Raw genomic sequence first — 15,726 nt, 5'->3', positions numbered from 1 at the left:
TATGAAGAAATAAGGAAACATATATTAAGAAACTACTAGAGGTGTGGCCACTAGAGGTCAGGAGCCTGAAGCTTAGTGAAGCTCAATAGGAAACAACTGTCATAAACTCACTATTCTTGTGACGCTTATTGCAAGAGTTTAATACAATGGCATCAGAATGTATATTAATAACATTCTGACACAGGATGATTTATGTAAACTCCATGTGTAATGAGTAATCATTCAATTAAACCACCTCAAGTGAAAGGAGTTCACAGATCCCACAAAGGGATGGGATCATTCAGGGCTGCTCGAAGGCTGCCCTCTAGTGGTTTTTAATTAGTTTTTTTCCCCCACATACAGTTCTGAAGAATATGAAGGAAATTCCTATTTTATCATCAAGTAATGAAGCAGTATTTACCACAATGCTCACTTAAAATATCTCTTCTTCTTAGATTTTGCAACCAAAGGCAGGACAAAAAAAATACAAACATGAGACAGAAACACGTAACAAAAACATTTTATTTGCTTTGCAAAGCAAGTGAATTTTACAGAGCCTCTAAAGGGACACAGGAAAAAAAAATCCCCCGTGTCCCATTAGGGGCTCCATATGAATTTGCAATAGTGCAGATTTAAACCTTTACAAAAATACTAAAAGCCCTTTTTTTGCATCTTATGTCAATTCTCCAGCTGCATCACAGAGAGGAGCTAGATAAATAAGGGGAATAATAAATATTCACGTCGTTCATTTGTCATGTTTTTTTGTTTTATTCTGCGTGGTCGGCGGCGTTGCTGTCGCCGGTCTCGTCCACGGTCTCGTCTGCGTGGTCATTCTGGACAGAGTCTCCGCCATGTTCTCCATGTTCTCCATGTTCTCCACGGTCACCATGCTCACTGTGGTGGTCTCCATGCTCAACATGGTGCTCACCGCGGTCACCTTGGTGATCTGTATCATGATTCAGCTCTGCATATTCTACCGTCTGCTGAAAAGAGATACAAAAATATGAAATATGAGACTCTTGGGAATATTTACTTAGCACATATTTATCATACGTCATTCCTATTATGTATTTCTGCTGTTTTTTTTATTCCTTTTTTATGCATTATTTCACAACTGCTAGAATGGTTTTAAGTTACTATTAATTACTATTAATTACTATAAATTAATTATTAATAGTATTATTTAATTTCAAAAGAACTCAGTTTCTGATGTTGGCGGGCCCACGGTTGGTGTGGTGGTTAGCAGCAAGGTTCCAGGGTTCAAGCCCTGTTTGGAACAACCTCAGGGCCTTTCTGCAAGGAGTTTGCATGTTCTCCCCGTGTGTGTGTGGGTTTTCTCCGGGTTCTCCGGCTTCCTCCCACAGTCCAAAAACATGCGATATGGGGATTAGGTGAATTGGTCACTCTAAATTGACCATAGGTGTAAGAGTGTGAGTGAATGGTTGTTTGTCTCTATATGTGGCCCTGTGATGGACTGGTGAACTGTCCAGGGTGTACCCTGCCTATCGCCCAGCTGTCAGCTGAGATAGGCACAGCACCCTTCGCGACCCACTGGTGGAGGGTAAAGTGGTAGATAACGGATGGATGGGTGGATGGATGTATGGTTTGAACAAACAACAAACCCATGAAGCAGCCAAATCAAACATTGCAGTGTTCTACATTACACGGAATCTAATAGCTGAGGTGATGTCACAGGGTTTTCCGTATATTGTACTGTTAAGTTTCCATGAGAGGTCATTCTGAGCAAAGACACAATAGATGTGCGTGGGTGGTGAGTTTATAGAGCTGATGTCTGGCATGTAGATTTATAACGGTTGAGTTAATGAATGCGTTACTATATGTATAGTTACTAAGTTAAGACACAAGTGTGTGTGTGTGTGTGCTGCTACTTACAATCTGCTCTGGATCACCTGCAAAAACAAAGGCAGGAAATGAAAGGAATGACGGAGGAATTAAGGGAAACTTGCAATGATTCATTCTACAAAACAGTGGAACAGTGACAAAGGCAATTCTGCCCGTCGTGCACATCGCACACAGTCACATCACTAACATGCATGCACACAATGAAGAGTCCTTGAGTCACGGAGAAAAACACCAACGTGGATATTATGTTCTCCTTCTCTTGTGCTGCATCACTGCGTGATCCAAACATGATGACATGTAAACTGTTGTTGTTAGGAACCAACCACTGAACAATGGACAAGCATTTCCCAGTGGACTATCGAACAATGGGGGCATGTTGCTCGCTTAGTCTTAGCGGATGTACCCGCTGTTTTACTCTGATTGTTGGGACAGGAAGTTCTCTTTGATGAAAGCAGGAAGTGGACACCTGGCGAATGGACCGCTCTGTTTTCATGGGACATTCTTTCACCAACAACGCACATGTTTACAGTTGGAGCTGATCCTGTTTCCTGGTGCATGTTTTTTTTATTTATTTTTTTTAATGTAAGCCAATGACGTAGTTTTTCACATCATGTAATGCAAGAGCAATTTGAATGAAGAGCAGGAGGAAGGAGACCGGTCCTACCGTGTTTGGAGTTCCTCACTTCGATGTTCACTGCGTCTGTTTCTGTCTTCACTGGTGCTGAAATAGAACAAACACGAAGCAAGTATTTAATAATGCCAGAATGGCAAAAGTCATATTAAGTCATCTAGTAGAGGAGATTAGCAAAAACAATCATTCACAACTGGGAAGAAGCACCAACATTCATTTGAGAAATCACATTAACCACGTACATTTCAAAACTACCTTTTGCATCAGAATTTCATTTCCTGGGCCGATCTCAGTGATTTTGGTGTCAAATGACAGGTAAAAATTCTAATGAATAAATCAGAAATCCTTTTTTATATCTCTTTCTGTCATTTACTAGGTTTTTTTTTCACATGTGAATGTGAGAAATGTACATTGATTCTGATGTTCAGGGTATAATTGGTTATACCATTTTGTTTGTTGTATGCCATGCTGTACAAATGATATGTACAGTAGTAAGCAAAGCAAATACATTGACCATTTTTGTATATTTGTAATAAACGTTTTGCTGGAATAATATTGTGTTTGTGCATATGCTGTACATTATTTTAGAGTAAATGGCAGAAAGAGATTTCTTATTTATAAATTACAAATGAAATTCTGATGTAAAAGACGGTTGGAAATGTACATTTTGAAATTAACGTGGTTAATGGGGAAAAAAAATGCAATAATCTGCTCTACTAATAATAATTGCGCACAAACTAACTTTGAGGCAGGTTCACCTGTGTTTTGGCCTTCACCTGTGTATTGTAGTTCTGTTGTGGCAGTCTCACTTTTCTGGTCATCAGACTCTGCAGCACAAAGCAGTGAGCAGTGTTAACAAAGCTAAACGTATGTCATGTCATGTTCACTTATTCACTCACTCATCTTCTAATACTTGGGTGTCATGGGCGGCGCTGGTGCCAATCCCAGCTGACATAGGGCGAAAGTTGGGGTCACACCCTGGACAGGTCGCCCATGATGTTTTAAAGAAAATTGCAAGAAAGAACAATGTGGACAGTCATGGACATAATGCATAACCTTAACCATCACAACTAAATTCCTTACCCTAACCCTAACCCTAACCCTAACCTAAAGCTAAACCTAAAATTAATTCTAATCTTAACCCTAAACCAGGTCTTTATCCACAAAAAGCCTGTTAAAGTTGTGTGGACCAGCCAACATATTAGCTTAGATATTACTGAGATGTGGATAACATAAATGTTTTGAGGGTTATGTCAGGTTTAGCTCTAGGGCTGATGTCCACAGAGGAAAAGTCAATAAGTATTCATTAAGATAGACACGGATGTTGCAATAATAAGTATAACAGAATACGTCCATACAGTCTACTCACCAGAGACAGATACATGTTCACTCCAAACACTTTTTCCCATCATGCCTGGTGTGACTACACAAAAAAAAGGACAGCCATTGAATGATTTTAATGCTCACAACATTGAAGAAAATCAGCATAAAAAAAGCATAGTGTGTATTTTTTTTAAAAAGAGGCTGTACCATTTGCAGCGTCGATGACCTCTGCCTGAGTGAGACTCAAGCGCTCCACTTTGGTGCTCGCTGACTTCCTAAGACGAGGTGGACACGAAACACAATTAGCTTTCTTTAACACAGGAAGCGGCGTGGGCGCCGCCACAACTCGCTCTTGCACTCTCACACACTCTCACACACCGCCTTTAAAAAAAACATCGATTTGTGACGATGATAAGAACGAGAGCAACTCACACTGACAGCTCGCCCGTTCGGTTCCTTTTAAACTGACGGAGGCACGTTCTGAAGACGACGACGAGGATCAAGACCAGTATGAGGAGGATGCAGAAGAACGCGATGAGGCCTTTCTTCCAGCCGGCCATCTTCACTGCAGAATTATAACTTTAGTTACAACAAACGGCATTCAGTGTTCTGCTAAATGTACTTTCATAGCTACTTTTCATAGGTATATGGTATATGTCAGGGGTCTGCAACCTGCGACTCTAGAGCCTCATGTGGCTCTTCAGCCTCTCTGTAGCGGCTCCTTCTAGCGTTGAAGAAAAAAGTATTCATGTTTTTCACACTTTTTTGTCAAGATAAAGGCGTAAATAGAAATGTTTTGATGTTTTATTTGTCACATCCAGTTGAAAAACCTCCCCCAAAAGCTAATAAAATACTATAAAAAAATAGTTTTATTCGTCGTTTTTCTATACTTTAAAGGTTGGGTATCAACTTGCGACAAACTGTGGTTCTTTAAATAGAGTATATGTGTAATAAACAACTTTACAAGTGATTTTATCTTCATTTTTAGGATCAAATAGGTTTTGCGGCTCCAGATTAATTTTATTTGGGTGAAAAGGGGACAAAAATGGCTCTTTTCATTCTAAAAGTTGCAGACCCCTGGTATATGTGTCAAAGCTTAAATAGAATATTCACAATATTATCATCCTGAAAGCCCAAAGCATTGTCATTAGAGCTGCAACTAATGATTATTTTTGTAATCGATTAATCGTTTTGCTAATCACGTTAAAAGCCTATTGGATGATTAGAAAACCCTTGAAAACCCTTGTGCAATTATATTAGCACAGCTGAAAACAGTTTCGCTGGTTAGGAAAGGGCAAAATTATTATTTTGAATAAAAATCATTATTTCTAATCTTGTCAATGTCTTGACTATATTTTCTATTCATTTTGCAACCCATTTGATGAATAAATATGTGAGTTTTAATGGAAAACACAAAAAAATTGGATAGGTGACCCCAAACTTTTGATTACTATAGGGTATAATAAGGCATGCATGAGGATGACACATACCTGTGATCATGAGAGTGTGACTCTGTTTGCTTTCATTGGCAGGATTGTTGCTCACGCAATAGTATCCCCCTTTGTGCTCTCCCTTGACGTTGCCTACGTGGTAATACGCCTTCTGTGTTGTGGAGAACTGTGTGTCTAGCGCTCCCGGCGAGTCAGCGCGATACCAGGTGAAGTTGAAAGGAGGAGTGCCACTTTGAACCGAACAGGACAGAGTCAGGTCCTGGCCCTCGGACACGTCCCGCATGCCGGGCTCTATAGTGAGCACTGGTTTTGACACAGGCTCTGGAGAGAGAGAGTAAAATCATGATTAGACGTGAAGGCCACAATGCTCCCCCCCCCCCCCCCCCCATTAGTTTCAGTGATTGTCATCCAACAAACCTATGATCTTGGTTGACCGGAGCAGCTGTGGCACTGATCCAACCATGGGAGGCTTGTGTAGACTGTTTCTCGCGTGGCACATGAACTTGTTTAAGTCTGAGCTCTTAAGGATGGACGAGCAGTTAAAGACGGCTTGGTCTTCTGGTTTTCGCACCTCCCTTTGCCCAATTAGCCCGCGAGGCCCGTGTAGCATGTACGTGAGGGGGAGAGTGCCTTTGTCGCTGTGACAGAGTAGCTGGAACTGCTTTCCCAGTATGAGCGTCCCACCCACCACGCTCATTACAGGTTTTGAGACAGGAACTGGGGATGGAAATAATGAGTTAGTTCATTCATTTTTAAAGGTGCCATATGTAAGAATGTGGCCAAAAACAGTTACTACATTCAAATTCAAAATACTGAGGTCTTTTAGGTTTCGTTTTCTGACCTAACTGGCAACCCGTGGTTGCTCGGCAGCTGAGACTCTACTGACTGCAATGATTGGTAGACGGCAGTAGGTGGCGCCACATGCCAAAACATGATTTCAAAACATAAACATGATTTGCAGTCTGCAAAATGTTTTTTTTAATGCAAATATTTTGTCTGTACTGTTGTTGTTGGTGAGTTCAGTTTGTTATATGAACATTATTCCTGAGTCTCTGTGACATATTAGGAGGATTTTATGGCCAGTTGCTTTAGATTTATTACATAATGCACCTTTAACTATGTTTGGTAATTCATTTTTCCATCTTTATGTTTTTCTCTGATAGTTTTAGGTTACATTATGCAGGATTAGACCATGATTCTCCACAGCTCCCTCACTGCAGCGATAGCAAACAAAAAATTCTCATGAAAGCTTTTAGTTTTGCAGCTATTATCGTACACTACCGTCCAAAAGTTTGGGGTCACCTACAATTTTTTTTGTGTTTTCTATTAAAAGTCACACTTTTATTCATCAAAAGAGTTGCAAAATGAATAGAAAATATAGCCAAGACATTGACAAGATCAGAAATAATGATTTTTATTAAAAATAATAATTTTGCCCTTTTGTCAAAGAACCAGCAAAACTGTTTTCAGCTGTGCTAACATCATTGCACAAGGGTTTTCTAATCATCCAATAGCCTTCTAACGCGATTAGCAAACACAATGTACCATTAGAACACTGGAGAGATGGAAATGGGCCTCTATACACCTATGTACATATTCCATTAAAAAAACCAGACGATTTCAGCTAGAATAGTCGTTTACCACATTAACAATGTTTAGAGTATATTTCCGATTCATTTAATGTGAGATTCATTGAAAATAAAGTGCTTTTCCTTCAAAAATAAGGACATTTCTCAGTGACCCCAAACTTTTGAACGGTAGTGTAGACAGCAGTGTTTTGGATCAACTGAATTTCTCATTTGGAAGAAATATTTCAGGACGATCCATCTAATAAGATATTTCATTAAATACCATGTTGCTCTAAAGTCAATGGATCAATGATGTCATTAGGGTTCACCCTCTGGGAACCATGAACATCCAATACATCGAGCGAATGGACACAGAGATTTCCGAATCTCTGGTTAATCAAAATGTCAAGACGTACCTTTGGCTTCTACAACCTGCGTTGGACTTTCTTTTACAAAATTGTATGAAGACGAAGAAGCCGCGGCTTTGCAGGTGTAGTTGCCATTTTTGTCAGGATGTGCCATGGTAATGTAGGTCTCTGAACTGGTCATCTTGATGTTGTTTCTGTAGACGGAGAAGGCCGTTTCGTTGATGATCCTCTCGGGGACGTAAACAGACACAGAGCAGGTCAGTTTGAAGCGGTCTCCCTCGAATATGTCCACAGGATCCACGGTCAGCCGTGGCTTTGAAAACAGCTCTGTTGGGGAAAAGAGAAACTTAGTATCAGGATATTAAATGACAGGATCAGACATATATCATCGTCGGTGTTCTTGCCTTTGACGGTGAGTTTTTCGTAGGTTTCTTTCTGCACATTGCCCCACACTGCCTTGCACACAAGCTCCCCAGAGTCGCCTTCCAGTGGTGTGAACCGATGACTGAGGCTGACATTTGCTTGCTTGAGGATTCGCTTGTCTTTTGTCAGGAAAACTTTGATGTTTTTCAGGGTTGTCACCACTTTACAGACGACCTCTATCACATCGCCCTCGTAGACGTGAGAAGACGGCAGCACATTCATGACGGGGTTAATGTGGAGTGCTGCACGACACACAGAAACGTGTTAATGACGAATAATTCTTCTTCACGTAATCTGATCTTGCACATATCAACTCTTATAATCACCTCTGACCATCACTTGCACCTCGTTGCTTTGGTTGGAGCGTCTGGTCCCGGAGACCAAATTAATCTCATAGTCGCAGTACAGGAAGTAGTCTCCGACCTGTCTGAGAACCAGCGTGGTCTCAACACTCGAGTTCCCAGTGGGTGCTACCTGCTTCATCTTCTGAGGCTCTTCGTTTCCAAACCGACGGAAAAAACGGAAAATCAGGGAGCCCTTCTCGTCCGGAGCGCTGCAGGTCGCTATGAAGTCGTCGCCCTCATACAACAGGGCCTTGTTTAGATAGAGAACAGGATCCTGCAGGCCTGAGGAGGAAAACAAAAACAATAAGACAATGGAAAGCAAAGCCATTATTCTTCATAAAATATACTTACTGCTTAGATACTATACAAGCTTGAAAGACCAACTTTAATTGGAAACTAAAAGTTCATTAAAATTTAAGTCACTTAAAGGTGCCATATGTAAGAATGTGGCCAAAAACGGTTACTGCATTCAAACTCAAAATAATAAGGTCTTTTAGGTTCAGTTTTCTGACGTAACTGGCAACCCGTGGTTGCTCGACAGCTGAGACTCTACTGACTGCAATGATTGGTAGACGGCAGTAGGTGGCGCCACATACCAAAACATAAACATGACATATGTGACATATTAGGAGGATTTTATGGCCAGTTGCTTTAGATTTATTACATAATGCACCTTTAAGTGAGAACTTCATATTAGTAAAATTTTGGTTTGAATTAAATGAATTCATTAGATTCATTTGGAGTCAACCATTTTTTTTTTGAATGGAAAAACACAACACGTTCATTATAAATTGTGATTATTTACATTCTTTAGACACTCATTTCAAGTTGAAAAGCATATTTTCTTCTGCTGGATAAACATGGTGTCCTAAAATAAATGAGAACACCCACTATTCAAATGTAACCTTTTGTGAGGCAAAAAAATTATAATATATGAAAAAAGAAAAAAAAAACACACATAATTTTTTTTTTTACAGCATAAACACCCAATTATTTGTTTGTCCCTTTCACCAGCTGAATATGAAATGTCAAATGTTACGACATCGCTTGGAAACATCTCCAAGGCAACATTTAAAAAGAAAAAAAAAAAATCCTCTCTTTTGAAAACTTAATTACAAAGTAATTATAAAATAACCTTCACACGACACTCACAAAGCTCAAGTTCACTGTTACTGATCATTACAGTCTGAAAACCCTGTCGTCTATTATGCTGTGAAAAATGGAGAGCAATAACGATTTTATAACAAATAATAAAATCTCTGTTTTTGTCTCACAGGTTCAAGTTGACATCCTGCCTGTCTATGATGACATATGGCATATGAGTTTCTGCCGTTTTATTAACTTTTGGAACATAAATTCACTGCAGCGGGGGGAAAAACAGCAATTACAAAATAGGAGTTTGAGAAATGTACCGTACCAATCCGACACCTGGAGCTTTACCTGTGACGTCCAGTTTTTGGCTGAAGCTGGTTTTGCTCTTGTCTTGATTGATCGTGACCCTGCATTCGTAGCTGCCGGTGTCGGCCGCCCTGGCCGGCTGGAGTTCGTGCACGACCGTGTCTTCTGTGGTGGTGAAGGAGCGGATGGGGACGTCGTCGCGCACGATCTGGAACGTGTGCGTCAGGCGCGCGGTGCTGTCGTGGCTGACGGTGACCTGGCACTGCATCGTCACCGGTGTGCCGCTCTGGACGGTGCTGGCGGGAAAGATTGTGAGGCCCACGGCGTCTATGATGTATACTGTGGGTTCCAAAGTCACACAGACACACAAATATCATATTCTCCCCCCTTTTTTGTAATATCAACACAAAGGGCTGCAGCAATGACAAAGAGTCAGGTTGTGCGTATGTGTGTTGTTTTCCACACTAAAAGGTGAAGTCTATCCCTTGCCCTCGACTGCATTGTAAGCAGGAGCTGCCGAAGGAAGGAAAAAGCCTCAACAAACAGTGTCTGACCCTTTCCTCCCTCTCCTGGGAGAGCTGTGTTGATTTATCACTCTCCTGCACCTCCATCGGCAACAACAGCACCGTGTAACCTGCCTCAACTACTTTCAAACAATCACTTTGTCAACATCCTCAAAGTGCTGCTGCGCGTTTGGGCAGTGGCCCCCCCGGGATCAGTGATGTAGAGAGAGAGAGTGAGACAGTGAAGCTGCCGGGGTCTCAACTGGGCTCCATTAGAAACGAGGAAAAACATGACAAATATAGTTGTAAATCTGGAGCCAGGAACCATGACGAGGTTTTTGTTTTGCCATTTTTCTTCACAGCTGTCAGAAGATTGGTAAAAGTCTTGGCGTAAGAGAATAAATAATAATAATAATAATAATAATAATGATTAAAACAACGATTATATTGCTCCAGCACAAAGAGTGGAAACAGCACCCCTCCCTTTTCCAAAGCATGTCGGGTGTCAGATGATGGCCTCTTTTCAGCAAAATCCCCATTGCTTCATGTTCAAGTAAAGGGCTTTTTTTTTTTTTTAAGGCTACAAAAACTCAAACGATTTCAAAAGCAATTATCCAGCAACTGACTTTTATGCACTGGGCCTTTTCTCTACAAACATCTAGTGAAGAATAAAATATAACAATTTTTGTGTTGTTTTACTTCAAATTCAGGTTGAAAAACATTTAACATTTGAATCCATTCCTTACGCATGGAAGAAATAACCAGCGTCACCTGCAACGACTGATTTCAACAAAGCCATGAAAACATCATGGAGGCCAGGAGTGTCTAATACGATACCCACTTCTTGCAACTAATAACTCTGCAAGGGATAAATATGTTTTCTTGTCTCATACAATGCCGACTGGATCTACATGAACTCTCTCAACACCAGAGAAACCCCACATCATTTACCGAACAAGACTCGTCACTGTACAGTACAGCACAGTACAGTACAGTGTGTAGTTATACTTACATGACTGTCCTCTTGCACTCTGTGCTGTAAGAGAAAAAAACAAACAGAAAATATAATCAGGACATTTGTTGTGACTGAAGAAAAAAAACAAAACAACCTTTATCTTTAAAGCGGCACAACAGTGGGTCCTTACAGAAGAGGAGGATAATGGTGAGGAGCGGCAGCAGCAGCAGGTTGGGGGGTCTGGTGTCCATCCTGAGTGATGGTGGTTCACTGCTGTGAGATTAAACTCCAGCTGCAGAGGGGTGACGACAGAGGGGCAGCAAAGGGCAGCCACAAGAAGAGGGGAGGGGCCGCAGGAAGGGAGAGGTGGAGTGTGTGGTACAGACAAAACTCTTGGTGTTTCAGTGCAGTTAGGGGTGATGAGGGAGGGTTCCTCGTCTTATCGTGTACTGCTTGACTGAGCAGGAAATGGCTGCTACTTCCTCAGGAATTGAGAACTCGCAATGTTTTTAGTAGTGCACAAGAGGCAGAGAAACCATGGAACATCCTCGGTTTGTTTTCGAGTATGAGAGTTACTCAGGATTCAACACCTTGTTTTCTTTTAATCCCAATCCTGCAGAGCAATATGTAACTGCAACGTCTACAGCCATGTTTTAGTAACTGAGTGATTTCAACACAGACGAACCGAAAACAACAAAAACATCAAGAATAATATATCAAACTAAAGGCTGTGCTCCACTACTTTGTCTACTCGTAAATTGTTAATATCATCTGCAGTTTCTTCACTGACCTGCAGGGATCCCTACTGAGCAATGATACGATCTCTTATCCCAAAAAAAAACATAAAACATAGAGGAGCCATCGTTCAGTAGTTAGGAACAATACATCAAGGCGATCATAGTTTTGTCGCCAACTAACATATCTGCATATATTTCAGGATGTTGTGAACCCCTTGAAACAAACAGAATGAGTGTAAACGCAACTGTTTGGATAATATAACACATAATTTAGCTGATTTTCACTGAGGGCCACATCAGCATAATGATTACCCTCAAAGGGCCAAAATTTTGGTCTAAACACAATTCTCATGAAACGTATGATAAAATTCACTTTCAAGAGTGAAACATTTTTTTTTTTGGAAATAAATGTCTAACCATTTTACCCATGTAGCTCTTATCTTCACAGACTCCGTGAAATGATGCCTTCATCCTAAATATGAAGGCATAAAAAAAAAAAAACATTTCCTAGCAACAAGGGGTGGCTCCACTTACCCTTTGGCTCAACTTACCCCAGTCTCCCCTACCATGTTTTGACATAGTCTCAAACCCCCCCCCACGTTTAATCCTTTCTCCAGTGCTCAGCAGCACCCTTGTGTTGAAACTGCGAGATGAAACCCTGATGGAGCCAACATGAATCATTTTTAGACTACAAACTAAGATCTTAGCAACTGACAAGCTTTCGCTGTAGACTTGTGATCATTTATACATGGTGTACACGCACAAAATAAAGAAAAAGAGAAACATCTGTGGATGTTCTGGATATTTAGGGAACACACACACACACACACACACACACACACACACACACACACACACACACACACACACACACACACACACACACACACACACACACACACACACACACACACACACACACACACCTCAGTACATATATATATATACATACACATACATATACTGTACATATACATATACACACATATACATAGAAATATATACATATACATATAATGTACATATACATATATATATACTTCAGCACATGAGTAAAACATGTATAACTAAGTTTATAAACTACATACTAATGAGTATGTTAATAGTGTGTACTTATTATAAAGTGTTACCTATCACTGTACTTTTAACCTTTTTTGTCATCACAGGTGCAAAACTGTGTACATGTGTGTAATATTAGGAAGATGCTTGCATTTGTGTCTGAAGTGCAGATAAGCAAATTGCTTCTTACAATACCCCGGTGCAGCCACTAAGAGGCGCTGAAGACCAATAAAAAGTAAATGATGCTTGAAACCCCACCATATTATATTCTCTGCAGCTCTGTCTTATCTGCAGTTCTCCCGCTCACATTCACTTGTTTCACATTTGACAAAAAAAAGGAAAAGAATAGGAAAAAAACAGGTGTAGCGCGTGTCTCCATCTCGAGAGCCACTGCAGAGGTGACCTTCATAAAAAAGACACGTCAGTCAAGCACAAACTGAGCTCTGTCTGACCTGCACTTTCCTTTCACACAACCAGCCATGAATGCTTGGCATCAGGGAAGTATGTGTGTGTGTGTGTGTGTGTGTGTGTGTGTGTGTGTGTGTGTGTCTGCCGCTCCTCATCTATTTTATGGTTCATTTCTGATGGAGCAAATGTTATGTCACATTTTATGCTGTGATGCGAGTGCAAGAAACAGCTGTTGCTGTTGTGTGTGTGTGTGTGTCCTGTCTTTCCAGGACGTTATGTTGTGGTCTTAAAACCACAAGTCATTTAGCAGTCTTCTAATTCCCTTAATTTGAACACATACATACACATATCCACTGTGCAAAATACAGGGGGGTCATTAACATTCGAGAATCCCTGAAAGCCTCAAAGGCAAAATTTTAGGGGGCTCTAAACATGTTACAGTGTAATTGGAAAACATGTTTTTTTCCCTAAAGATCTGTAATTTTCATTTTACATATATGATCTACATGCATAATACACTTTGCATGCTTTCTTATCCTTTATGACCAGACAAAATGTAAATTATCTTATTTGTAATTTTGTATTTTTATGTTTTCACTTTCCAAATGGCACCGTGGAGAAGGCCCACACAAGCCCACATCTGACAGGGAAGATAGCCAATACAGCAGGATGGCACCGAGGGTGGTGAAACAGTATTGCACAACAAATAGCCCAATTACCCAGGTGTTTCGCACACTGCACATATCACATACAGTAAACCATGAAAATGGCATAAAAATATGGTATATGTTAAAATTTCAAATCCATCCATCCAGCTTCTACCACTTTATCCTCCACATGAGGGTGACACACTGGTGCCAATCCCAGCTGACATAGGGCAAAAGGTGGGGTCACATCCTGGACAGGTAAGCCAGTCCATCACAGGGACACAGAAACAAACAACCATTCCACTCTCACTTTTCAATTTTGACTGCCAAATTTACCTGGACTGCGGGAGGAATCCGGAGAACCCGGTGAAAACCCACGCACACACATGGAGAACATGCCAAACTCCATTCAGAAAGGCCCTCGTTCTGACCGGGTCGCGAACCCCCCCCGGGTCTTCTTGCTGCAAAGACAAGATTATTTTATTATGCTTTATTTATAACAACCTCAGGCTCTGTCTCTACATTACACTGTTATTGAATGAATATTCCAGTCTGTTTCAATCGCTGTAAGTTTATTCCATAGTCAATCCCTTGTGTGTGTGTGTGTTTTTTTTAGGTTGTCCTCCACTCCACAGATTGTGTTTCCCATAGTTCACTTGAGGGTTCAACCATCTCTGATGTAAGTGAAAAAGCATTGTTTGCCTCAGCTGAGGAGGGGGAAAAAACTATTCTGTGTTCTTTTCAAACCTCAGTTAAAGGTTTATTTGAGCCACTCAGCTTCTCTCGGCCGGTGCATTAGAGGCAGGACAGTGGCTGATTAGTTGCAAAGTTAACAATTTAACCTGACGTTCTCTCCTGGTTGAGGACAGAGTACACACGCAACGATGTTTGCATACATTTACTGTACCGAGTGTACTTTAATGAAAGGAGTGATTGATGGAAGCCGTGGTAACACTGACACTACTGAGTCGTCGTGGATCCAGAGCGATGTTGTGATTTATGTCTTCGCTCTGAGCTCTATACTGCCAGCATGACTGCCAAACAGCTCCTGGCTCTGCTGCACTCTACTGTAATATGGGCTCCAGTGAGATATTAGCTACTCAACTATGCAATAGCATTACATCTCATATATATGAAGCTTTTTTTTTTTTTTTTTTTGCTACAGAGATAATTATCAGTGTGGATGCACTGGCAGCACACAGGCTTAACTGATTTAAGGCTGAACTGTGATTGATCGAGCGTTGCGAACTGTTGGTGTACTCGACGACTTCAGTGTTTTCAGCTCAGTTCTCTGTTCTGGTCTGTATTCACCCTGTGACCCAGTGTTGAGAATGCAAGATCTAAAGGACGGCCTGATTCCATTTTGCAGGCTTAAAAGGTTAAGGACAGTACACGTTGAATGCCTTCGGAGAATCCCCGTTCAATTCTGCACTAATGGAATCACTCTTGGCCTCTTAAACATTATATTTCCTTTAAGTCAACATGTTCATGTTTTATGAGTCTGGGAAAGATGTGCGCAGACTGAATCAGCGAGATAAGCAGCCACTGGAGCTAAGGACATCATGACATGAAGAAGTGAGTGAAAAAAACAACCTAGACTTTACGTTTAAAGATGTACACTACTGTTCAAAAGTTTGGGGTCACTTAGAAATGTCCTTATTTTTAATGGAAAAACACTTTTTTTCATTGAATCTAACATTAAATGAATCAGACACTCTATACATTGTTAATGTGGTAAACGACTATTCTAGCAGCAAATGTCTGGTTTTTAATGGAATATGTACATAGGTGCATAGAGGCTCATTTCCAGCAACCATCTCTCCAGTGTTCTAATGGTACATTGTGTTTGCTAATCGCGTTAGAAGGCCACTGAATCCCTTGAAACCCTTGTGCAACGAAAACACTTTTGCTGTTTTTTTGACGAAAGCAAAATTATTATTTTGAATAAAAATCCTTAATTCCAATCTTGTCAATATCTTAACATTATTTCAGATTCATTTTGCAACTCTTTTCATAAATAAAAGTATAACTTTTAATGAAAAACACAAAACAAATTGTAAAGGTGACCC

General features: G+C 40.6%; 1 protein-coding gene across 4 annotated transcripts; it reads right to left on the bottom strand.

The window, feature by feature from the left end:
• Positions 1-578: 578 nt before the first annotated feature.
• On the bottom strand, positions 579-11,080 carry LOC310932971 (platelet endothelial cell adhesion molecule-like). Of its 4 annotated transcripts, none has more exons than XM_083896387.1 (15): positions 10,997-11,080; positions 10,864-10,887; positions 9,391-9,687; positions 7,933-8,232; positions 7,588-7,848; positions 7,232-7,510; positions 5,665-5,964; positions 5,287-5,568; positions 4,229-4,361; positions 4,004-4,071; positions 3,843-3,896; positions 3,232-3,300; positions 2,507-2,563; positions 1,873-1,889; positions 579-962 (listed from the first exon to the last, which is right to left on the bottom strand). In XM_083896387.1, the coding sequence occupies exons 1-15, from the start codon at positions 11,055-11,057 to the stop codon at positions 747-749; spliced, it is 2,418 nt and encodes an 805-aa protein (XP_083752513.1). In that variant the 5' UTR covers positions 11,058-11,080; the 3' UTR covers positions 579-746. The 4 variants fall into 4 exon arrangements, with proteins under 4 accessions (XP_083752513.1, XP_083752514.1, XP_083752515.1 ...); XM_083896388.1 differs by having other exon boundaries at positions 579-959; XM_083896389.1 differs by having other exon boundaries at positions 3,250-3,300.
• Positions 11,081-15,726: the final 4,646 nt, after the last annotated feature.

The sequence above is a fragment of the Microchirus variegatus genome (genome assembly GCF_963457635.1).
Source record: "Microchirus variegatus genome assembly, chromosome: 10".
Classification (NCBI taxonomy): Eukaryota; Metazoa; Chordata; class Actinopteri; order Pleuronectiformes; family Soleidae; genus Microchirus; species Microchirus variegatus.
The sequence above is the reverse complement of the archived record's forward strand: the minus strand, read 5'-3'. Positions and strand labels throughout refer to the sequence as shown.

What these genes read in the sequence shown, in the direction of transcription:
- LOC310932971 (XM_083896387.1), bottom strand. Translation starts at nt 11,057, where the DNA reads ATGGACACCAGACCCCCCAACCTGCTGCTGCTGCCGCTCCTCACCATT. An exon ending in CCGGTCAACCAAGATCATAG is followed by an intron (nt 5,569 to 5,664) that starts GTTTGTTGGATG and finishes CTCTCTCTCCAG; the next exon opens with AGCCTGTGTCAAAACCAGTG. An exon ending in AGGTGAAGGCCAAAACACAG is followed by an intron (nt 2,564 to 3,231) that starts GTGAACCTGCCT and finishes GTTCTATTTCAG; the next exon opens with CACCAGTGAAGACAGAAACA.